This window comes from Manihot esculenta, chromosome 15 (genome assembly GCF_001659605.2).
Source record: "Manihot esculenta cultivar AM560-2 chromosome 15, M.esculenta_v8, whole genome shotgun sequence".
Lineage (NCBI taxonomy): Eukaryota > Viridiplantae > Streptophyta > Magnoliopsida > Malpighiales > Euphorbiaceae > Manihot > Manihot esculenta.
The window spans coordinates 6,650,485-6,675,750 of record NC_035175.2 but is presented as its reverse complement, the minus strand read 5'-3'; the positions used below and the strand labels follow the sequence as shown (position 1 = coordinate 6,675,750).

General features: G+C 35.9%; 1 protein-coding gene and 1 pseudogene across 2 annotated transcripts; one reads left to right on the top strand and one right to left on the bottom strand.

The window, feature by feature from the left end:
- Positions 1-2,461: 2,461 nt before the first annotated feature.
- On the bottom strand, positions 2,462-14,016 carry LOC110602522 (annotated as a pseudogene).
- Positions 14,017-15,211: 1,195 nt separating this feature from the next.
- LOC110602592 (probable hexosyltransferase MUCI70) lies at positions 15,212-24,930 on the top strand. Of its 2 annotated transcripts, XM_043951215.1 has the most exons (10): positions 15,212-16,617; positions 17,505-17,699; positions 18,362-18,575; positions 19,493-19,602; positions 19,683-19,882; positions 19,950-19,997; positions 21,286-21,389; positions 23,467-23,654; positions 23,742-23,941; positions 24,533-24,930. In XM_043951215.1, the coding sequence occupies exons 1-10, from the start codon at positions 16,383-16,385 to the stop codon at positions 24,743-24,745; spliced, it is 1,707 nt and encodes a 568-aa protein (XP_043807150.1). In that variant the 5' UTR covers positions 15,212-16,382; the 3' UTR covers positions 24,746-24,930. The 2 variants fall into 2 exon arrangements, with proteins under 2 accessions (XP_043807150.1, XP_021595839.1); XM_021740147.2 differs by lacking the exon at positions 19,950-19,997.
- The last annotated feature ends 336 nt before the right edge of the window (positions 24,931-25,266 follow it).

The window sequence follows — 25,266 nt, the reverse complement described above, 5'->3', positions numbered from 1 at the left end:
ATTTGATTACATCATAATAAAATTGGTATGTGACAATAATTAATAACAATTAAAATAATTTCATTTATTTTTATATTACCTTAAATTATTGAATAAAGTTTAATTTTATTATATTTTATATTGTAAAAAGTGTATAAATATAAAATTTATTATTATGAAACTCTTGTAAAAAGAACACTTATTTTATTATAAGATATTAGTATTAAAAATTCAACTAAGTATTTAAAAAATAGAATAAATTTAATTAAACATGTTTCAATATGTTTATAAAAAAACATTAAATTATATATAATTATAATAATATATTATTATATTTTAAAAATTTGAGATTTAATATATTAATATATTTTAAAAAATTAAGATTTAAATTTTACAGCAAAGCGCTGCTTTGCGAAGAAGTTAATTAGTAAAAAGCAAAATTCTTTCTTCGTTTTGCCTGTGTACTTTTCGTTTAATTATGAAATATTTTTCTTTTTATTTCTCTGAAATTTGAGGAGAAAATCCTAAAGGAGAGAGAAAATAATTTTCTTAAACAAGAGAAGTTGGTCTTATCGTCATGGAAGAAGAGAAGCTGGATTTGATTCCTTATGTCGAGGGAGAAAGCACTGGGTTTATCTTTTTTGGATTTAGAATATGGCAATCGAATAAAAATAAATAAATATTTTTTAATTTATCATAATTATAGTAAAAAATATTAAATTAAATTTATATAAATTAATAGTAAATTATATATAGTTCTTAAAATTTTATTTGAATAATAAAATAATTTTTAAATATATATTTTTATTATAATAATATTATTTTTTATTAATTTTATTATTTATTTTTATTCATATTTTTATAATTTTATTGAAAATATTAATAAAAATTTTAAATATAAAAAATAAAAATATATAAAATTTATAATATGGAATATAAATATTAAGTGAAATACTTTAATATTTATTATTAATATGTGATATTTTATGTAATAAAAATTTATTTTTAATAAATGTTTATGTAATATAATATATATTTAATATTGTATAAATAAATATAAAATATATTTAATTTTAATATAAAATTAAAATTAAAAGATTATATATTTATTAATGATATAAAACTTTAAATATTATATTATAATTTATTATTAATTTATATAAATTTAATTTAATTTTTTTATAATTATAAAAATTCGAATTTTTTATTTAAAATTTAAATTAAATATAAATATAAATTATCATCAATATTTATTTTTTTTAAATACCTCTCTAAATTATAAAAAAAGACCCTTAATTTTCGGGCTTAGATTTTCTTTTTGTCAAAACTAACTTTATAGTGAAAATTTGAAATCAAGAGGGCTAGACCGTAGACCCTATGTAATAAGTACTTGAAATCAAGAGGGCTAGACCGTAGACCCTATGTTCATAAATAAGTTTATTTTAATTTTTTTAGTTAAATAAGTTTATAACTGTCAATTAGATTTTATCATATTAAAAAATAATATCATTTTTAGTATTAGTATTGTTTTCATTTTTAATATTATTTTTATTAAAAATAATATTTAAAAATTTTAGAATCTATATTTTATTATTAATAAATTAATATTTTAGTATGACATTAATATTTTATTGTAAAATTTATCTCAATCTTTAGTCAATTTTCAAATTACAATTAAATCTAATGTTAGGAATCCTTTCAATTAAAATTTGACCCACTTATTTAGAAAAAAAAGAAAAGAAAAGAAGAAGAAGACGTGGCATTCATTAATTGAATGAAAAATTAAAAGTAATAAAAACTAAATCAGTAGAAAGACGCTGAAGGGAGGGCCAGTCTTTAATCATCATTCAGGTAATTAATTCAATGATCCGTCTGCAAGTCAGCTGCAAATAAATTTTGAATGAAGAGAAGAGTATCATTTACTTCAACATTAGAGAAGAAACCCCACTTTTCCAAGAGCTTCAAAATCTACTCTGCAATTAAGCATGGTTTTAACAACCAAAAACAATGTCATGTTTTCCGGATACTCTACAGTTTATGACTAGTAAAAAATGCTCTACAAGGATAGCTCATAAAGTTAATTTCCACAACCGATGTGAGATTCAACACACCCCTCACGCCCAGAATTTTACTGGTGCGTGACATATTTATGGGAGGTCCAACATCGGATGGGGAGACTCTGATATCAAGTTAAATTTGGGCCAGACCTAATTCACCCCAAAAGCTAGCTCAAGGAGGAGGATTATTGCCTATAACTCATATAAGGGGCACATTACCCCTTTCCACAACCGATGTGGAATTCAACATATAATGGACAAATTACAGTGGCAGAACGAAAAGTAAATACAAATGAGGAACACAAAAATAGTGAACACCAAAATAGTGAACTTTGCGACCTTTTTACCCATAGACAACCTAAGAAATATACAAGTGAATAACAAAAACAAGAGATCAGTCGACAATCAAAAAGCATGAAAAGAATAGTCGTTAAGCATTCACTTGGAAAACAGAGAGAACATGTCAATAAACCATCTGAAGTTCCAAAAGTTAGATGTTCTGAATGTGTTGCTTAAATGAAGACAATATGTACGAAGAAGTTGCAAAATAACACAGAAATTTGACAGTTAGAGAACTGTCCCAAGTTTTTAATTTTTGGATGAGAAATTCCACAGATGACACAGAGAGAGATCCTATACTTCCAAGGGCTGGATCATCATTGCTAATTCTTCCATCGTCTTTTTTATGAGAACCTGCAATGCCCTATGACTGTTGCTTTTGATCCTTGAAAAGGGATTATTCCTTTAAGGATCATCGAAACCTCGCCATTAGTTTTGGAGCTTCTGGCTGCGATGAGCCAGACCTTTCTCTGCAGTATTCAGATAATAAATTTCTTCTTGCTGCCACTGAGCCTGACAAATTTGACAATTCGGCCCCAGTAGAAACTTCTGAAGCATCATCAAGGTTTCTACTAGCATTTGCCAAAGAAGCAGGGTGGACCAATGGCCCAGAGTGCGAGGCTCTCTGATGCTGATGTTCCTTCAGATTGATACTCAATTCTGCAGCTTGTGATGGTCTAGGTGGATCTATTGGAAAACCAGAAGCTATTTCTTCTGGATGAGGATTAAATTGCTCACTCCGGCTCTTAGAATTTGACTGACCTTGTCTTTTCTGTGAGAAGAAAGCAATCTCATTAATATGACAACTTAATTCAAGCAATACATCAAATTGAACTAAAAAAAAAGAAGAAGATAAATGGAGAAAGGTGTAAGCATTATACTATGTTAGACATTGCATAGACTTCATCTCCAATAAAACACAGGAATTACAGACCTTGAACTTCTCCCTCCGCCCCATTTTCTCTGGGCACCAATGCAGAGAAAATACCCAAGTGCTACCACCACCAACTTATTTTTCGAATAACTTACAATGAACTATTTTCTTCCCCAAACAGAGTCTTTTCTTCTTTTGTTCTTGTAATTTTAAATCCCCAAACCCCCTCCCCCCTCCTCCCAGGATCCTTTTAGATTCCCTCTCATCAGATTTGTGAGCTCTGCCATGTACTAGAATAATGAAATCCAACAAGCCAACATCACAACCAAATAATCACAAACCCTTGTGTATATCTATATACTAGGAATATGAAGATTTACCTGCATTGATATGTGTTGACCAATATATAAAGTTTCTAATTAGAAGATTCAAATATTTGGGATCCCAATTAGGCTTGATTTAAGGATTTTATTCTTATTGTAAATTTTTCTAATTTAAGATTAATTCAATTGGAATAAAAAAAAAATTTTTTTTCAAAATTCTTTATGATATTAGAGTTCTTTTCCTAATTTTTAGAGTTTAAATTCAATTTTTACTAAAACCCTATATCTACCTTTTTGGTATTATTCTATCTAGATGAAAAAAAGAGACTATCGGTGACTAAATTGGTCATTTAGATAAATCAGATTTAAGAAGATGCTCAAGAAGAGACAAAAGAAAATAAAAAAAGTCATTGTGCAGCCTACTTAGTATCATGAATCTTTCTTTTCCATTTGGTGAGTTATCCCTAAACTTTGAGCACCTTGATGATCTAAATAAACCAATTACTCAACAAAAAAGTTAGATTTTACACAAAACACTATATTTCTAACTTTCTCTCCTATGAGTCTTTGTCTCAATTCTATAGTATTTGCTTTGTCTATTTCCTCTGTGTCTATTACACAGGATTGAAAGGTAACTCTTACATATTCTAAATGGAAGGAAGTAACGATTGAAGAGAGAAAGCACTGGCAAAAAATGAGATCTGGGAGCTTATTACTTTCCAATCTGAGAAGAAACTTGTTGGCTGCAAATGGGTGTTCACTATGAAACACAAAGTAGATAGATCAATTGAAAGATTAAAGGCTAGACTAGTGACTAAGGGATACACTCAAACCTATGGAGTGGATTACTAGGAGACATTTGCTCCTGTTGCTGATAGGCGGTTGTCGAAGCCGTCAAAAATAAACCTATTAAACAATCAACAATAAACTTGTAGATAGTGGCAATAGGGTCGAACCACAGGGAATTGACACTAATGATTTTCCTAATAATGACTAGGTCAAGTAAATAACAAGTAATTAAAAGAGGGGGGTTTGATTTGATGAGTTAAAACTAAATAGCAAAAGAAAGCAATAATGTAAAGATGAGTAAATCAATAAGAGAGAAGCTTCTAGTTGAAGTATGGATCTATTTCAGATTGTTTAGAATTGATCATTGATTCTTTAACTCTCCTATTTATTCCAATAAATTAGTTTTGGATGTGGAAGACGCTTCTCACAATCCAAATTCCTCCTTAGTTCTAGTTTGATTAGGAAACGTTCGCTAATCAAACACTAATCAACAAGTTGCCAAGGAACGTCCTTGGGGCATTGTAGCATCGAACAACTGTTGACTGCATTAAGACTTAGAGAAACCCAATTCTATCCTTGCCAACCGCGTGGTCAAGTTTAGTTTATGCAATTTGATTAAATGTGTATTTGAACAACCTAAGCAATTACGGACCTAAATCATTCAAACAATATTACTTAAGCAATTTAAAAGCAATGGGCCCTTATTGATTCTAAAAGCAAAGTAATATTTATGGAAAGCTCAAATTGCATAAATATTGAAATTAAATAGAAGTTTAACAATGGAGATTTAAATCTCCCAATTCATCACAAAATCTGAAATTCACCCACTTCAACTAGAAAAGAAGGAGTTTAGCCACTCATGGTGGACTAAATACACAAAAAGATGAAAAGAAAAGAAAAAGGAAGATGCTGGAGAGTTTCTGGCGAGTTCAATCCCTCAGCAGAAGATGCCTTTGCTGGTTTGGAGGCTGCCCTTTTATAGTTGAAGAGTTACATCCTTCTAGGGTTTTGAAATCCCTCTTTAATTTGGCTTGTGATTCCTCTTTTGATGTTGAATTTAATTGCAACTGGAATTCCTTAGGTGAGAAACTCTTTCGTGGCTCTTGGAATTGTTTTGGTAGTGATTGAATTGGATTTGGACTTCTGAAAACTTGAAATTCGGTTTCCTGAACAATTTCCCGCTCTGCTGTATTTTCTGCTGTCGAAGTGATTTGCCCGGTGATTTGACCAGTTTCTTCAAGTGATTGGGCAAATCACTGACCAGATCGCTTCTCTGTGAGTCAATCCTCTATGTCTCTGCGAGTGATTTGGCCAGTGATCTTCGAGTTTCTTGGGCAAATCACTGCCCATATCACTGCTGTCTGTTGCCTCCGGGTTTCTGCTTTAGCTTGATCTGTGCAGTGATTGGAGCAGTTTAGCTGGTGATCTTGGGCAAATCACTGGGCAAATCATCCTTCTGTACTTTTTCTGCACTTTTTCTCCCATTTTCTAATTTCTTCCTTTTCTGTAAAAACAAGATAAAAACCATAAATTAAACTAAAAAATGTGTAAATAAGCAACAATAATTATGATAAAAATGTGGCTAAATTATGCTTGATCAGTTGTGTAACAGCCCGGACGTGATCCCCGGCACTGTTACCGCTCACGGCCCAGGGCTATCCCTCGCCTGGCCTCTTGCCACCTCGGGCTTTCCACTGGCGTCGTGAGCAGCTCTTAACATCCCTTCACCCTCACGGGTTCCAGGCAGGATTTGTCCCTCGGGGGAGCCATTACGGCCCGCCCTAGCCCGAGTGGATTTGGCCCAATTCCTTCCTCTGGGAATTAGGTCGCCTCCCCCACTGCTCGAACCCTTGACCTCCCACTTTAAGGGAATAGTCTGGTGAGAGTGAGTACCAATTGTGCCATTGGAACAATTGGTACTCACTCTCACCAGACTATTCCCTTAAAGTGGGAGGTCAAGGGTTCGAGCAGTGGGGGAGGCGACCTAATTCCCAGAGGAAGGAATTGGGCCAAATCCACTCGGGCTAGGGCGGGCCGTAATGGCTCCCCCGAGGGACAAATCCTGCCTGGAACCCGTGAGGGTGAAGGGATGTTAAGAGCTGCTCACGACGCCAGTGGAAAGCCCGAGGTGGCAAGAGGCCAGGCGAGGGATAGCCCTGGGCCGTGAGCGGTAACAGTGCCGGGGATCACGTCCGGGCTGTTACATAAAAAAGGAACAATTGGTACTCACTCTCACCAGACTATTCCCTTAAAGTGGGAGGTCAAGGGTTCGAGCAGTGGGGGAGGCGACCTAATTCCCAGAGGAAGGAATTGGGCCAAATCCACTCGGGCTAGGGCGGGCCGTCATGGCTCCCCCGAGGGACAAATCCTGCCTGGAACCCGTGAGGGTGAAGGGATGTTAAGAGCTGCTCACGACGCCAGTGGAAAGCCCGAGGTGGCAAGAGGCCAGGCGAGGGATAGCCCTGGGCCGTGAGTGGTAACAGTGCCGTGCGAGAAGGGCCGGGCTGTTACATAAAAAGGCGCCTTTTTATGTAACAGCCCGGCCCTTCTCGCACGGCACTGTTACCACTCACGGCCCAGGGCTATCCCTCGCCTGGCCTCTTGCCACCTCGGGCTTTCCACTGGCGTCGTGAGCAGCTCTTAACATCCCTTCACCCTCACGGGTTCCAGGCAGGATTTGTCCCTCGGGGGAGCCATGACGGCCCGCCCTATAACAGTGCCGGGGATCACGTCCGGGCTGTTACATAAAAAGGCGCCTTTTTATGTAACAGCCCGGACGTGATCCCCGGCACTGTTACCGCTCACGGCCCAGGGCTATCCCTCACCTGGCCTCTTGCCACCTCGGGCTTTCCACTGGCGTCGTGAGCAGCTCTTAACATCCCTTCACCCTCACGGGTTCCAGGCAGGATTTGTCCCTCGGGGGAGCCATGACGGCCCGCCCTAGCCCGAGTGGATTTGGCCCAATTCCTTCCTCTGGGAATTAGGTCGCCTCCCCCACTGCTCGAACCCTTGACCTCCCACTTTAAGGGAATAGTCTGGTGAGAGTGAGTACCAATTGTTCCAAGTGGCACAATTGGTCCTCACTCTCACCAGACTATTCCCTTAAAGTGGGAGGTCAAGGGTTCGAGCAGTGGGGGAGGCGACCTAATTCCCAGAGGAAGGAATTGGGCCAAATCCACTCGGGCTAGGGCGGGCCGTCATGGCTCCCCCGAGGGACAAATCCTGCCTGGAACCCGTGAGGGTGAAGGGATGTTAAGAGCTGCTCACGACGCCAGTGGAAAGCCCGAGGTGGCAAGAGGCCAGGCGAGGGATAGCCCTGGGCCGTGAGCGGTAACAGTGCCGGGGATCACGTCCGGGCTGTTACAAGTTGCCAAAATGAACTCAATCAGAATATTGTTATCTTGCGTTGTCAACCTTGATTGGGATTTACAACAATTTAATGTGAAAATGCATTTCTCTATGGAGACTGGGAGGAGAAAGTTTATATGGAAATCCCTCTTAGATTTGCTGATGAAAAAACACAAGAAAAGATGTGCAGGCTAAAAGAGGCTTTGCATGGGTTAAAACAGTCACCCAGATTCTAGTTTGATCGATTCAGTAGAGCTATGATTTTCTTTAACTATCAACAAAGCAATGCTGACTATACCCTATTTATTAGACATCACAAGGGTAAAATTACTCTTTTTATAGTCTATATTGATGACATAGTAATGACAGAGGATGACACTAAGAGATGACTCAAATAAAAAAGCTTTTAGTTCAGGAGTTTGAAATTAAAGATCTAGGAAAACTGCAATATTTTTTGGGAATCGAGGTTGCCAAGTCAAATAAGGGAATCTTTATTTCTCAGAAAAAAATATATTCTGGATCTTTTAGCACAAACTGGTATGTTAGGTTGCAAACCAGTAGAAACTCCTATTGAGAGCAATCACAAGCTACAAGCAGGATTGGTGAATCAGTGGATATGGACAAATATCAGAGATTGGTAGGTAGACTAATTTATCTGTCGTATTTCCGACCAGACATAGCATATGTATTCAGTTAATTTATGCATGATTCTCGTGAGTCTCATATGCAATCTGTTTTTCGCATTTTGCAATACTTGAAGTCTGTTCCTGGGAAAGATTTCCTATTCTCTAAACACGGTCATCTTCACACACATTCATTCACAAATGCAAATTGGCCTGAATCTCTTGATGATAGAAGGTCGACTAGTGAATACTGTACACTTGTGGGAGGAAATATTGTTACTTGAATAAACAAAAAGTAAAGTATTGTTACTCGATAAAGTGCCGAGGTAAAATATAGAGCAATAACATAAGGTGTTTGTAAATTCCTATGGTTGCAGAGATTGTTGGGGGAATTGAAACTACTGGAGAGGGTCAAACTCCTCTTGTACCGTGACAATAATACTGCCATGAGTATAGTTCACAATCCAGTTCAACATAACCGAACAAAACACATAGAGATAGATCAATACTTTATTAAAAAGAAGTTAATAAATGGTGTCTTGAGATTAGATTATGTGACTTTCGATGAATAGCTAGCTGATGTGTTTATCAAAAAGCTCAGAAACAAAACTTATCATTCCTTGGTTTGCAAGTTGGGCACGTATGATATCTATAGACCAACTTAAAGGGGAGTGTTGACCACATAAATTTTTGAAATCCTAATTAGGCTTGATTTAAGGAATTTTATTCTTATTGTAAATATTCTTAATTTAGGTTGATTTTTTGTGCATAAAGATCAATCCAATTGAAATAAAATAAAAAATTTCTCTCAAAATTTTCAATAAGACTAACTCAGCATTGGTATTGGGTGCTGGGATTGCTCTGGATTCTCTTGTTCCTCTTCTTTCAATACCAGGTCGCTGGACCTTGGGTCGAGTTGCTTCTTGTTTGTTAATGAAGACGAAAGCAAGAACATCAGCAACACTGTCCTAACTGGTCATGACTTTAGAAGTGGTGGATGCACAGGAAAACAGATCACTAGCTCATCAAGCAAACTCATAATGAATACAAACCAACAAGGCAGCGCGTCAGACCAATGCAGCCTAATTCTATCTCAAAATAACATCAATCACAGCCCTAAAATCAGATATTAAAGGAGGACCATCCTAGTTTCAATGGAGGCCGCTTCTACATTTTGAAAACGCCGAGAACCACAATGGCCAAAATTTGCAAATACAAATTTCCTTTAAAGTACAAAGTAGGAATTTATGATGTCAGAAATTGCAGGTCAGCAACTGCTGATTAAATAAACATTTACTCCATTCAGATATACAACATTTTGATTTTTTTACAGTCATTACCTTCTGGCTTCCTCATCCCGTAGCTTTGCATCAAACTCATTTCTGGGAGGATACTTGGGCAGGCTTGAAGGATTACAAGGAAGAGGTTCTGTTGTAAAGAACTGTACCATATGCCAAAGAAGTCGAGGTCTATCAACAATAATATAACCTTATCAATAAGTACCAACCACCAACTACCAACCTCAACAATAGCTATTTATGTCTGATTGTGCATATACATATATGAATAAAGGATTTGATACAAATTGTTCCTAACTGATGATTTGCGATCCAGAAAATAAGGTTTACAAATGGTTCTGTAAGCTTAGTTTGAGAGGAGGGTGTTCCTCTCCTTTTATTCCTTTTCTCTGTCTGTTAGTGACGTGTAATGGCCTTGCTTCCATTGGGCTACCCGTCTCTGCCATACTGATACGAACGTACGAGAGTATCAGATCTCTGTTCCATGCGTAACGACCATTTAATTCTCCTCTGGCATGCATGCAGAAGGACCCGCCAGGCGGATGGACTGGCCACATTCCCTCTTCTGGGCTGGACTGGAAGATGAGATTAAGGCTGAGCCTAGAGGGGTCTGATCATTGGGCCGAAAAGGCTGGGCCGACCTGATTGAGAAATCTAAGTGGAGCTCGGTCCTAAAGCTGAGCGGGCTGGACCTGGCTCATGCGGGAGACTTAGAAACCTTCACATCATGGGCCGTCATCTTGGGCCTGACCTTAGACCGAGGTAGTGAAATCCAGCGGTTATCACTAACCAATATGAAACTGCATAAATCCATATTGGCCCCAATTTTCTAGACTAATTTTCACTTGCAATCTCTCAACTTTGGATATGTTTTCAAATGCAAATGGAAGAAATGAAAAGGTTCAGCTGTACTTGCAAATGGCAATCATGATGACGAACATAAACATTAAAGAGAGCGAAAAAGGAAGAGAAAATAATGGGATTTAGATAGTTATGTAGTCATCACATCTTATTCCAATTGTTCTTCAAAAAAAGGGGGGGGGGGGGGGGGGAATGCAATGCCTATAGTGCAAAGATAAAAGGTGAACTGGAAAACGGGAGTCTGAATGAAAATAGCTGCTGAGTCCATACAATATTCAATTAACTGCTTGATGCAGCATAGGAAGATCCAATAAACTGCTGCTCCTACCCTCTATAGCCTAGAGGATGCACCAGGCAAAGATACCCCATAAAAAGTTGGAATGAAGTTTCCATTAATTGGAGAAATTCTAAAATATTTCCAATTATATTTCATACCTCACTGTTCAGAGCAGAAGCTGCAGTTCCACGATCTACAGGGTCAATAGAAAGTAGGGTCTCCATAAGTGCCAAAGCTGATGCAGGGAATTCCTTAAATGTTTCTGCAACACAGCGTTTATAAGGTTGTTGAGATTTAAAGATAGTCGCATGAGGCAGTTTTGATTTTCTCCAGTAGTCTTCAGAAGGAGAGCCACACAGCTTGAAAATTTTATGCAGTTCCTCCACCTACAAGATGGAGACAAACCAAAACATTATGACATAAAAAACTGAGACGTGCTAAACATAGAAAAGCACAAACAAAACATGCATCATAAGATAATCATCTAATTTCTAGTTTTGCTTTTGTTTGCTCTTTTTCAACAAAAAATGCTAAAGGCTGAAAATTGCCTAGACAAACTCCTCTCATTTTTTCCATTCTCAAGTATATTAGCTTCTTTAAGTAAATTTTGACCACATAATTATTTGCACTATAGCATAATGTCTTGAGAAATAATAAGTGGGTAAATGGAAGGGCACTGAGGTGGAGAACCCCAAAAGACAATAATTTATGGAAAAGAAGAAAACAAGAAATAGAAGATAATACCTCAGTTCTTCCTGGCATAATAGGCTTGCCAGCATACAATTCAGCAAGTATGCAACCTGCACTCCATAAATCAACAGCAATTCCATAGTAAGTGGACACAACTTGTGAGTGGTTGAACACGAGTTGGATCATAAAAACTTGCTAGACCAAAGTCTGCAATTTTTAAGATACCAATGTTGTCGATTAATAAGTTGGAACCTTTTATATAACGATGTAGAACACCGTGGCTGTGGCAGTGATCAAGTCCCTGTAAAAGTTGCTGCATGTAACATTTCACCTACCAACAAATAGTTAAGTCAGACCTTATTGCTGGGAGGAAATGCAAACAAGCATATGACAGACATAATTCCCTATGAAAAAGCTTTGTCAGTACCTGTGGCTCTGTAAACTTCAGACCAGGAAGTGAGGCAAGCCCAGCCAAATCATGCTTCATGTACTCAAATGCAAGGTACAAACTGCAAGACATTCTGGATGTAACTAGGCCCTCAAGTTTTACCACATTAGGATGGTCAAGCCTCCGCAATATGTGAATTTCCCGGGCCATAAACCGAACACTCTCAGGTTCCAGATTATCAAACCTTACTTTCTTTAATGCAACAATCTTCTTTTTATCAAGGTCACGAGCTCTATAAACATTACTGTAAGTTCCCTGGCCAATCTGCATTAAAATAAGTATCAGCAAATTAAGAACAAGAAAAAAACACCAGGTAATTTAATGTGAAGAAAACAGTAGATAAGGGAAAAAGGAGAAAGCATTCAACATGGCACGAAGAATAAAACATGTTAAATCAGATTAGCAGATCAACCCCCTGTGGCAGAACACTGTTATTGCCATGTCTTTAAGCTAGTCAAGGAAAGCATGAAAAAGCTCATTCATGTTGAGTTCACAGGTCAAAACTTATAACCCCCCCTCCCCCAATGTGCAGATTGACCTTCAACCTTACTATGTAAATATCTTTGAGAAACAAGATACACTACTCATCAGCACATTTTAAACCTTTAAGCATCTGGGTGAGTATCACTAATTACTTCTTGCTAATTGCATAACAGGGGGATCCCCCATGCTTCTGTATTGTAAATTATTTAAACATTGAAAGTCATTCAATGGTCAACCAAAACTCTACTACGAACACAAGAGTCTCCAACTTTAGAAAGTCCACCTGTAAGCATGTTACAATTACACATTGGATCAGTAAAAGTTTAAAATATTATTGCTTTTACTTTTGTACCTTTCCACCAGCTGGTGTATCAAGAAGGGAAAAAAATCTACAAGCTTAAAGCCACTGGATGGCAATAAGCTTTACTTCAATACTTTTTCTCAACCTATCTTTATCAAAAATTTGCCACCATACCCATCCAACATAGCCAGTTGTGGCCGCACCAATAAGGGACATGTCCTAGGACGCACTTATTATAGTAAAAAGGTTCTCGTTCTCACTTGCAATTGTGATTTTCTCTCAAAGAGCTCCAAGAGGCATGTTCTTTAACCTTTCAGTTTTTGAATTAACACATGAATTTGGATTACAATAGAGCAGCATTTATTCAAAATAAAACTCTAATCTGAACTAACTTCAACTACGTCAATTAACACAAATAAAAGGTCAATCATTGGTATATTATAATATGATATACAGTTAAAAAGAACTTAACATGCAAGATCAAACGAAAAAGCTTACTTTATCCAGCTTCTCAAAAGAATCTGCACGCCGTGGCAGCCATCCCTTGATTGCTTCTCCAGCCACTGCAGCCAGCAGGAAGGCCATCCTGCTGCGACCTGCTCCCCTTCAGTCGCTTTTGGTATACTACCCATCCCTGGATGTTGAGCAACAGCATTTTCCATCTTCTTCCTCTTCCTATCAACGTATTCACCTCCATGCAATCTAACTGAAACATTTGACTGCTTATCAATCAACATTGCCCTTCCATCATCATATCGATCTTTTTCTCCATATGCTTCCTCTCTCCTAAAAGAGGTGGCCTTGGATGCCCGCAAGTCTGATGAGACCTTGCTAGTGAGCCGTTCTCTTGGGTTGTCTTTGCTATCCTCAATTACAGAGGGTTTACAGCAAATGCAACCCATTTTGCACAAAACCCACTGCTTTAGAATCAATAGTCACTTTTCAAATTTCTTATTTTTACAATCCAATGCTCTTTTTCCTTTCCCATTTTCATAAAAGAAAAATAAATATTCCAAATTTTTGTCCAATTTTTGTTAGTTGTATCAAACAATAACTACCTTTGGAAAGTAATATTTTTCAAACTAAAAGCATATCAAACTTGTGTTTTAGATTCGAAACTACACCAAAATCAGCCAGTAGTTAGAAAATGCCTGATGAATATTCAATTGTTGTTACCACTGGAATTGTTTCGTCGTTGAGACACCATTTGAATAAAAAATAATTTTATGGAGAAAAATACAGATTTTATTTTATCTCTCCTTGTTAGTATTTGGAGGCAAGACGATAGGTTAGTTTAATACCATGAAAGACATGGAAGATGCACTGTTAAATCAGTATATTTCATTGCTAGACGCCTTAGGAAAGCTTCTAAACAAGCAAACCTTGCAGCTGCTGAACCAAGTTCTTAACAGTATCTAGAATCATTCCGCAGGGAAACTTGGAAGCTTAGCCTTCCATCTAAACTATTTATTTTCCTCTAGAGTGTCCTTTCAGAAAAACTTCCTACAAGCTTGGTTTCAGGCAATTCATTTACGCTTTAACTCTTACCATCTCTGGACCAATCTTTGTCGGACATGAACTCAAATGTAGCACAAAATTGGTTGTCTTAAACTTATAAAAACACTACATAAATTAATAGAAAAAAATAAGACAAATAAATCACAACAAAAAATCAAGACCTTCAATTAAACTCCATAGGCAAATACTCAATAAAATACCAAAAAGTTAATATTTACGTCCTATTTAGAGGAGAGAGGACAATTCACAATCCAGAACTTCTCAAAAGAAAAAAAAGAAAAATTCTCTTTGTTCCATACCAGAGAGGAGAGAAATAGCTTAGTTGTATGCTACCATTGCCGCAAAAAGCATTCTCAACATTGCATAAAATTCTTATTTACGCAAATTTAATTCTCTTTTTCTTTCTATCCTTCGCGAATTAAGGTAATTTTGAGTTTCTTTAACTAATTTAAACTTTGAAAATAATGAGAAAAGTTAAAATTTCATAAATGGATAAAAAGTAATGACGGTTGTATGTTTTTTTCTCCTTCTTCTTTGGTTGCTTTATCAACAATTGGTGATTTTTTTTTCCTGTAAAAATTTAAATTTGTCAAAAAAATACATCAATTACAGAATTTCTAAATACCGAAACCTTATTTTCTCGCAACTCAAATTTATTTAAGTTGTTTAAATTATAATTTCTAATCATTCTATCTTCCATAAACTCGTGATTGTGAATTCGTGTGACAAAGGAATGCGTTTTTAGAACAAAAATATCTATGTGCACTTTTTTTTGACTGAATTTATGATTTTAAATTTATATTTAAAAATAATTTTTTAAAAAATTTAAATATTGAAAAGTATTTTTTAAAAAATTAAATATTTAAAATAATATTTTTTAAAATTTAAATATTTAGTAAAATATGATTAAAATTAAAATATATAATAAATAAAAATATTAAAATACTGGCATGCATTTCACATTTTTATTTTAAAATGTAAAGATAGAATCGTTAATAAGGAAGATACTCCGAATAAATCGTAGTTCTGCAAAAAAGGAAATGCAAAAATTACATGTCTCTCAACTGACAAGTTCATCCTCAACCTGAACTTTCAAGTGCCACACTTTCATTTGTTCTTTTTGCATTGTATCGAACAGAAAACATTGGCATTCCAAAGACGGACAACGCTCACTGTAGAGTTTGAACGGAAAATGAATGTTTACGAACCCAATTCAGAGCTATACTAGTATTCAAATCTGAAATTTGGGGATTTCGAAGCGCGTTGTCAGAGGCAAACCCATCTCTGGATTTTTGGGGTGTGTTATTTGATTGATAGATATCCTGCTTTCCTTCTTTATGCGTGTTTTTTTTAGTTGGGTGTTTGATTTAAACAAGTGAATGTACTTGGGTTCTGGTGGATTTGAAGTGTTGCTTGTAGAGTTCGAGATTGTGATTCAATTCAGGAATCAGTTTGACTGGAATTTCTTTGATTGGAGTTTTTGTAAGACATTGGATTTTCATAGAAATAAAAATGCGGTTTCGAGGTGGTTTTGTCGTTAACGTTTTTGCTCGGAGTATGGAATGATTTTTTGCTGGTATTTTTACGATTGGTTTTATAGATGGAGACCGGATTTTGAAGCAAATGAAATGTGGTTCACTGGTTTGCATATGGAGTTTTCTGTTTAATGTGAATAATAATCGAGTTTGCTTGCTTGATTTTGTAAAGAGATTTGATTGCATTTCGATAGTCAGGAGCTATTTTAGGATTTGAGACTATATACTTGTTAGTAGAGTGAAATTTAAGCACCGAGTTCAGTCTTGGGAACTAATTTGTTCTCAAGTTTTCTGTTTGGGCCCCAGTTTTTATGAAACACAAGGTTTTTGTTTTCTTTCTTGTTTGAGCATTCCTTCTGATATCACAGCTTTTAGATTTGAGCGAAGTAGATTTTACCTCGTGAGATTGATTTGATATAGAATTGCGGGTGTCTTTTATGTGAATGACAAGGAGCTTGTAGACACAGACAGAAAAAAGGGGATTGCAAAGTGAAATTATTTGTATTCAAATAATTGAACTACAAAAGAAGCAGGTTATGATTTCTATGACTAATGTGGACATGGTTTTCACAATATAGTTTTTGAGAGTGGTTTTGTAATAAAGGAGATGAAAAGTGTGGTTGTGTGCTTGGAAGTACAATGACTGGAAGGTCATTGAGTCTACGAGGAAGCTATGGGTCATCACAGTCTTCAGCAAAATTTCCAGCCATTGCACGGAAATCTTCTTCAAAGATGCTTATACCAAGTCTGAGGGAGAAAGAGCGCGTTCTCCCTGTTATTTGTGGGTACTTGGGGCAAAGAAGGGTTGCAATGATACTTTTGGTTGCACTTGCTCTCCTAGTTTTCATTTGGGGTTCCATTACGGTTAGCAAAGGTTTGATTTAAACATGTTTGCTATTTTGTTATAAGCAAGAGCACTAACTTGATTTAAACATGTATATTATTGCTTTTGCATCAAATTTGTATAATTTGGGCGTGTCTTTGTTCTGATGTAGTTCACTTTTGTCATAGATGACAATTGATTAAAAGTAGCAAGCAAATAATCTGTTCATGAAGGATTAGGCATCTATTTATTAGTTTTCATTGTTTGTTCTTTACACATTGGTGAAAGCAAAAATGAGTCTAGTCCCGTGGTTGAAGTGAAAAATTAGATATAGTATTGAATTGGTTACCAAATGTTTTTTTTTTTGGTGGAAAGTTTATAATTTGAATAATTTGGCTATTCTTTCTTGCATCAGAATATATAAGGGGTTTAATTGTTCTATTTCTATGTGAAACAGTGAACCAAACCTAGGACCTTGTTTCTTGAATTTATAGAGGAATCAGCCAGCACTTCCATTTCCAGCCTCATTGAATTATTCTAAACTTGGAACACGATTTTTTTTTTGATATGTAGGGTCATGCCAAAATTCCTGAGATTCTGAATGGGAATTCAGCATGCCTAAAGACAGGACTATCTATGTTACCCTTTTCAGGACCACACATTGGGTACCATCATTCGCTAGTAGCTTTTTTTTTCCCGACAAATATTATGAATTCTGATTCAAGTTCTTCATGGGAAAGCAGACAGAGGGAATTCTTATTTTCTCATTTAACTATTGGCAGCAATGCATATGGAAATGCAGCTTGATTAGAATAACCATCAACCCAAAATGAAAAGATCCTATTAATTTGTTTCCCCATTCACCTAGGATGTCATGGTATTTCTTATTAGGTTATTCACTGCATTTTAGTTTATACTTTTGTATGATGATGCAACAGAAAGCACAAATTCAAATGCTAAAGAATCAAATGACCCTTCACTTGATGTTCACACGGTGCTAAAATTTAAAATGAGTGATTATTCTCCTCTCCATCAACATGCTGGTGCAGCTAGTGGTTCATCAGAACATCCATGCAACAAATTTGCACTCCCTCCTCCCCCTCCACCTGTTGGAAGACAGCTTGGACCACGTCGTAAGTCTTGAGATTCTTGATGGTGGTTGCTCTTCATCATCTTGTTTTAATTATCTGCGCATGATTAATAGATTGTACTGCACCCCAAGTATGAGTTACTACTGGTGCATGAATCTGTGAGAAAAAAATAACTTCTTGACTTTTTGATATGAATATATTAAAAGCTATAAATAATTTTCTTACAACTAGACTCTGCCCTTTACTTTAATTAAAGTAAGAGTGACATAAAGCTGCAATCAATATACTATTGGCATTATCATTTTAGTAGCTTGAAGAACTAATCCATATGTGTGGTTCTAAAAAGATGAACCTGTGGACATCTTGACTTGATAGAGTATGAGCCTGTTTAGCATTGAGTTTGGAGGCTAGAAAAGTGCTTTTTAGAAAAAGCACCATTTTAGATGTTGTTGGAAAAAAGCAGTTTTGGAAAAACTGCTTTGTTATTTGGTGTTCTCATGACTAAATATCTCGAAAATAATTTTAAATTTCTTTTAATATTTTCTAAATAGTACTTTTAAGAAAGTGCTTTTCTCGACAGCAGCTCTAACAAAAATGTTAAACAGGCCCTATGTCAAAAACAAAAAGATCAGTAAAACTACCTGAATTTAGTATGTAGCCTGTTCACATTAATTTTGGTTTTGTTCCTCTTGTATGTCCTTCAGCCTGTTCAGTTTGTTACATACCTCTGGAGCAAGCAAGAGCTAGGATGCCACGTTCTCCATCAGTATCACCAGTGCTTCGGAATCTAACATATGTTGTTGATGAAAACCCACTGAAAACTGAACCTCATGGAGGTTCCAATTTTGGTGGATATCCTTCTTTAAAGCGGAGGAGTGATTCTTTTGATATACGAGAGTCAATGACAGTGCATTGTGGGTAGGTACCATTCTCTTTTATCTTGTTGCTTAAGTGAAATTACAAGTACGGAGACATCCTGAATGAATTTTTCATGAACTTTGTTGTACATTGAACTATGGTGCCTCCTGTAGATATGGGTTTCTTGTGTCAAAAGAATGTGAGGGTAGAGTTGTCCACTGATAACACCCATGGGGAAAAGAATGAAATAAGAAAAGGCACGGGAGGAAGAGCAAACAATCTTAATGGACATTTTTCTGTGTGGCATGTTGGGACTACTACAACTGTACAAGATATAAGTGAGAGATACAAGGGGGAATCTGAGGTAGTAAAGGATGGTGAAACAAATGGGATGCAAGTTGGTAGATAACTGATAATGAAGTGAGAGAATGTTGATAAAATTGATGTGCAAGAGAATTTTGGTTGGTGGTTGACATGAAAGGTTTGAAGGATTTTTTTAGGGAGAGAGTGGCTGGGATTTCCAAGGTTGATCCCAATAACCCAGAAAAGGGAAATAAAGGGGTTATATATAGGGAATGTGATTTTGAGAGTCTTTGATGATATGACACGGCGCACAATCTTGAGGAGTGGACAAATTTTTGTTTAAAGTTCAAGCCCACTACCTCCGCCTCCTAAAGACATATGGGCTGACCAAGTGCATCAAGAAAGGTCAAGGGGGTGAAGGTGAACCCTTTCTTGACCAGCCTTGCTCCTATCAAGCCAAATCTACTTAACCATTCAATAATTTAAGGATTAATCCACTAGGTCAGTCCTTTTGTTTTCGTAGTAATGTCTATTTTGCTTCTTCTCCTTCTTCATCTTTTTTTTGGCAAGAATTTTTGTTTAATGTAAACTTTTAGAGGAATATATTATGTTGTGACAAATTCAAGTTATTTATGATATATGTGTCTATCTTCTGATGCATATTCTTTTATCAGATTTGTCAAAGGACGTAAACCAGGTCACCAGACTGGATTTGATATTGATGAAGCTGATCTTATGGAGTTGGAGCAGTTTCATGAAGTCATTGTTGTATCAGCTATATTTGGTATGGTTGTGCTTGTGCATAAGCCAGTATACTAAAATCTTGTTTTATGCACACTTTCCTTATTGTTGCTTCTTTTCCAGGGAACTATGACATAATCCAACAGCCCAAGAACATTAGTGAAGCATCAAGGAAAAATGTTCCTTTCTACATGTTTGTTGATGAAGAGACAGAGACATATATGAAGAATTCTACTGTCCTGGATAGCAGTATGAAGGTTGGATTATGGAGGATTATTGTTGTCCATAACATTCCTTACAATGACACAAGACGTAATGGAAAGGTAACTCAGTTTACTTCAGTTTTGTTGATTTGCCTCTTTCTGATGTATCTTTCTTAAATTTCTTTAGGCATCAAAGCTGGGGCAGGGATTGCTTGCAACACGCAGGTTACCTGAAGTGGGTGTTTCTATACACATCGTGCATGCGTATGTCTGCATGTATGCCTGCATTATAATTCTGTTAGAGTTGGGAATTTAAAAAGTAAGTTTGAGAGAGAATGAGATTTGGAGTTGTGTTTATTTCTCATTCCAATTGGAGATTAATAGACTTGCAGCAACATTTCAACAGCCTTTTCTGGAGAATCTCTCTCAATAAAGTAATTTTTTTAATATGGAAAACAAAAAGAAAAAATCAAAGGAATTCCAAAAAGGATCCTTGGCCCAGGAACTCTTTCAATGGATGATTAGACTCTCTACTCCCTTTTATTATCTGATAAATTCTTCTTGATGTAACTTACCTCAGCTCTCATGAATCACATGTCAGACAGCTGCATTTCTCGCCTTCCTTTTGGATTGCCACTATTCTCTCTAGCTGCTCATTCCTACTAGAAATTGCTGCTATTGTCTATCATGCCTGGATATAAAGGGAAATAAAATGTTATTAGCAAGAAAAATTTAAAAAAATAAAAATAAAAGGAAAACAGAATGGGTTACTAATCAAGAAAAAAAAAATAAAAAAGGACCTCAACACATAGAATGACTTCTTGTGGCGCTCATGTTAAAATTGGAAACTTCTTCTTAGGTTTGTGGTTTTTGAAATTTTTTCTTTTTAAATAACAGTCCATGGCCATAAGGACTTGTGTGTTGGACATTTAGGTGCTTCTTTGGAAAATACATATATTGGTTTGGGCAGGCTCACAGCTACTGGACTGCCTTTGTTGATTTCCATTCCAAGTAAGTAGATATCAGGTAGTGCATGTAAAGTACATGTATGACTGTAGCATAACTAAAGAAGAGTAGATATTTGTTTGTCTGCAAAGCCTGCAATGATCTGGACTCTCTCTCTTCTTTCTTGAGAATGATTGAATGCTTAAAATCTTTGGGTCGACCTAACACTCCAGATTGTGAAAGTATTAAAACGAGAATTATTATTTTCTTCTTCCTGTTTCCTGTTTCTTATATATTGTTTAAAATGAAGAAGCCAGGTTTTCTTTTGAGTAATTCGTTTATAGTTGGCTGATATCTAGGTGGGTAATAAAAAATTGTTAATACAAATCCTAGCATAGCAACAGATGTTCAATTTTCTGGCAATTGATCACCTTATAGCTTTTCATTTTGATCTATTTAAATTCTAAAACACTTATTTGTGCTAAAAGTCATTTTTAATTTTATGAATTGATTTTCAAAACCTTGTGTTATTGTACTAAGAGGGAAGGATGTTGTTGCTCTGTCATGGAAATGGGCAGGTCCCAAAGCTTCTGTTGCATAGGATCTTACCCAATGTTCGATATTCCATATGGATTGATGGAAAACTCCAGCTTGTTGTGGATCCCTATCAAGTTCTTGAGAGGTACAACCCATTTTCTGTTTGAATTTGCTTTGTTTAGTGGTCATGAATAATCATCGAGATATGTTTTTCACACTTTTACTTTCACTTCCCAACTTCGTGCATATTTCTTTTAAATTTCTTGGGACATCAATTTGATAAGCATCAAATGTTTTTTCTTGCTATTTGGATCGAATAACTAGGCTTGATTATGAAATTTTGTCAACTGCCTGTTAGTATTTTAAGGTTAATGCTTGACATTTGAGGCTTTTATCATAATTTTTAGGGTCATAAACAAATTGAACCCAGCTGAGTTTCCTATTTCATGCTCTGATTAGTCTCCCTCGTACATCAAGCTTCACCCCCTTTTGTTTGTACTCGGGCTTGGATAAGCTTGCTGAGTTCGCACTCAACATAACCAGCACTTTGACTCCAAATAACTTAGAGTTAATTAAGCAAAAAGGCCACTGAACTGCTCATAAAGACAAACTATTCTTTGAAAAGAAATATTAGAGATGAGATAGAAAATATAAATATGTGTTTAATTTAACAAGTGTCATGCAACAAAGTAACTTAGAAACTTGCTATTGCGGGTGAAATGGAGTTTTATGTTACTTAAAATAGAAGTTGAAGGGTTTTATGTTACAAAATAAATAAAGTCTATGTACTTTACTGTTACACACCCTAAGTTGGTGTATCATTTATGTAAATTATCCACCTTTCTACTTGATATGGGGTAGTCCACCCTCATTTCATAAAACACATCAACTTGGAATCTCCAATTTGAAATCCTAAATCCAACCAATAGATACGGGTGTGCAATCAGTTGTTTCAATATCAAACTGAATTGATGTAACCGAAAAATGAAAATTTAAAATTATGAGAATTGAACCAAAGTACAAAGAAAATAAAGTCATTCCAAACAAAAAAGTTTCGAGTCGTTCCATCAGTTTTGCTGTTATCTCTCCCTCAACAAACACAAGATCGGCAGGTATAAGCAGAAGAAATATGCAATCTAATAACAAAAATCCATGCTCATACTCAATTGCTTTATCTGAATATTTTCAGCAATACATCATCCAACAATTGTAATTCTAACCTTCAAATAAAGAAAAAAACTGAACATTCAAGTGATCAACAACCAATGGTAGAAAGTTTTCAATATACGTAAAAAGTCAATTGAAAACAAAATGAAATAATAATCACAAATGTGCATGTTCTTAGTTCCCTTCAAATTTCTATCTCAAACCAAGCCTAAACACCAAATTTCCCAACAAATTTCACTGGGGAGACACATGCATGGCAATTGGACTCTGGAGTATCTTGTGCTCATTGAGCATGGAAACCATGATGCCAAGTGATTGCAAGGTCGAGGAATCACAGAACCCAGAGCCCTAGAGCTTAGTTACCACCGAGAGGATTTGTGTCAACAAGTACAGAGTCAAGCATCAAGAGACGAGAATGGATGGACAGAGTCAGTTCCAAATGGCACAAGAAGGGATTAGAATCTAAAGGGTGCTAGGGAATTCAATTATTAGAGGGCTGTGGGCCTGCAAGGGAAAAGGTTATCGGCCTGCTGCATTAGAAGACTAAAAACATAGGCCTGTTTATTAAGTCAAGGAGAAAGGATGATGAGTCAAGCCTCTTTAATAAGCCAAAATCAGCAGTTTAGTTACTATTCTTTTTTTTTTTTGGCTAAATAAACAAACTGAACTGAAAAACTTTCTACAAAATTGTACCAAACTGAACTTTTTACACCAAAACTGAATTAACATGGTTCGATCTGATATGATTATTTTTTGGTTGTGACCGAAGTTTGCTCACCCTATCAATATGCATTCCCTTGGGAACTAAATCATGTATAAAGCAAATAATGCTTTCGCTACATGGATATGAATATGTCATCATCATGCTGTTTCATATCAGCGAACAAGTTTGCATGTGACTTTTGGATATATTAATTCATTTTAAAGTAGTTTTGGTATAAACATTTCCATTGTAGATCATCATGGATTGCATGTCTGGACTGGACCCTAAACAGAGGAATTTACAACTTTGATAATTAAACTAGTTAAATTTTATTTTTATTTTTGGATTTCAGGTTCTTGTGGAGCCAAAATGCTAATTTTGCAATCTCAAGACATTACAGGCGCTTTGATGTGTTTGAAGAGGCTGAAGCTAACAAAGCTGCTGGAAAGTATGACAATACCTCCATTGATTACCAGATTGAATTTTATAAAAGGGAGGGCTTAACATCATACTATAGTGCTAAGTTTCCAATAACTAGTGGTATGTGCTTCATTATGTTGAATTGAGTGTTTTCTGTTTTCCATCATTTATCTCTATATTTATATCTTTATGACTGCGTTCTTGCAGATGTTCCAGAAGGTTGTGTTATTATAAGAGAACATGTCCCCATTACAAATCTTTTCACCTGCTTATGGTTCAATGAAGTTGATCGGTTTACTTCTAGGGATCAGTTAAGCTTTTCCACAGTACGGGATAAAATTATGGAAAAAGTTAAATGGAGCATTAATATGATTTTGGACTGTGAAAGGCGTAATTTTGTGATTCAGGTATCTGCTTATGTATTGTCAATGACTTGTATGGGACATGTTCTTTCCAGATAAGTTACTAACTTGTTGACATTGAATGAATTATAATTTTATAACAATAAAACCTTATTTTCAGAAGATTTGTAGAAAATTATAATTTTTTTGAAACTATATATTTTGTCATATCATCTTAAGTTTGTGTTTATGTGAGCATCTGGACCACAGCACTAAGATTTGCCCTAGTTTGCTGGTTGTCATCATCTTTTTTTCTTATAATGGTAGTGCATATTGATATGCTTTCTTCCCCAGTTTCCAGAGTATGAGAAGTTGGGTGCACCATATGGTTTTGAAATGTAAAATCTGAATGGCTTCTCCGCTGGGTGTATGTGAGCAAACTGTCTGTTTGTTTCAACTTCAGTGATGTAAATTTGACACTATTTATTTTTTTCTCCATGTCTTCAGCATTTGAAGCTAAAATTCACCTCTGCAAAGCAGATTAGGAAGAAGTTAATTAGATTTAACATGAATCATGCCTGTCCATGTTTTGATAAAAAGGTCATGTGAACTTTTTGACTTTGTTTGTATGCTCAGCACTTGATTTTTGACATACAGGCTTATCACAGAGACTTATTAGAGCACAGGTCCCCTCCTGTTACCCCTGTTATTCCACGTAGGCCGCCTCTGAACCGCGATAGTGGAACTGGAAGGACTCCAGGGAAGAATCCTAGGCATGGGAGGTCTAGGAGATCTAATCCAAGACATCACCGCAAGTCTGTTGCTGGTAATAGGGACAAGCAAGTCATTTCACAGGCAAGAAAAATTTAACCTTTTCTTCCTGTTTCTACTCCAGGGAATAGGATTTGTTTACAAGTCTTAAGAATGATCAAAAGGTCACGAGTCTCAAAATTTTGTTTCCAAATTGTTGATATCTGTTGATTCTTTTATTGTTGTAAATACATCCAACCAAATAATTACATACAAACTGCAATGATTCCTTGCCATTTGATTTATGTTTCTTGATGCACATCTTTACTTTCATCTTTTAACCTTATTGTTGTGGGTTTCTTGAACAGTAATGGTATCAAATAGGATGAAGATGATAATGCTTCACTTCTATCAATTGTCAGGAAAGAACTGATAAACACTCAAAAGTGATACTTTCAGTCCTCCCATCCCCTCTGTAAACTGAAAACTAAAAAGAAAAAGAAGAGGTTTTGCATAGGAGAGGTTGGTCCCCTTCCAGAATTTGCAGTTCAGAAGGTTTGTTTATTCTTCTTTCTTGGTGGGATCACAAAAAGGAAGAAAAGGTTATGGGTGGAATTACATTGCACACGAGCTGAAAGACA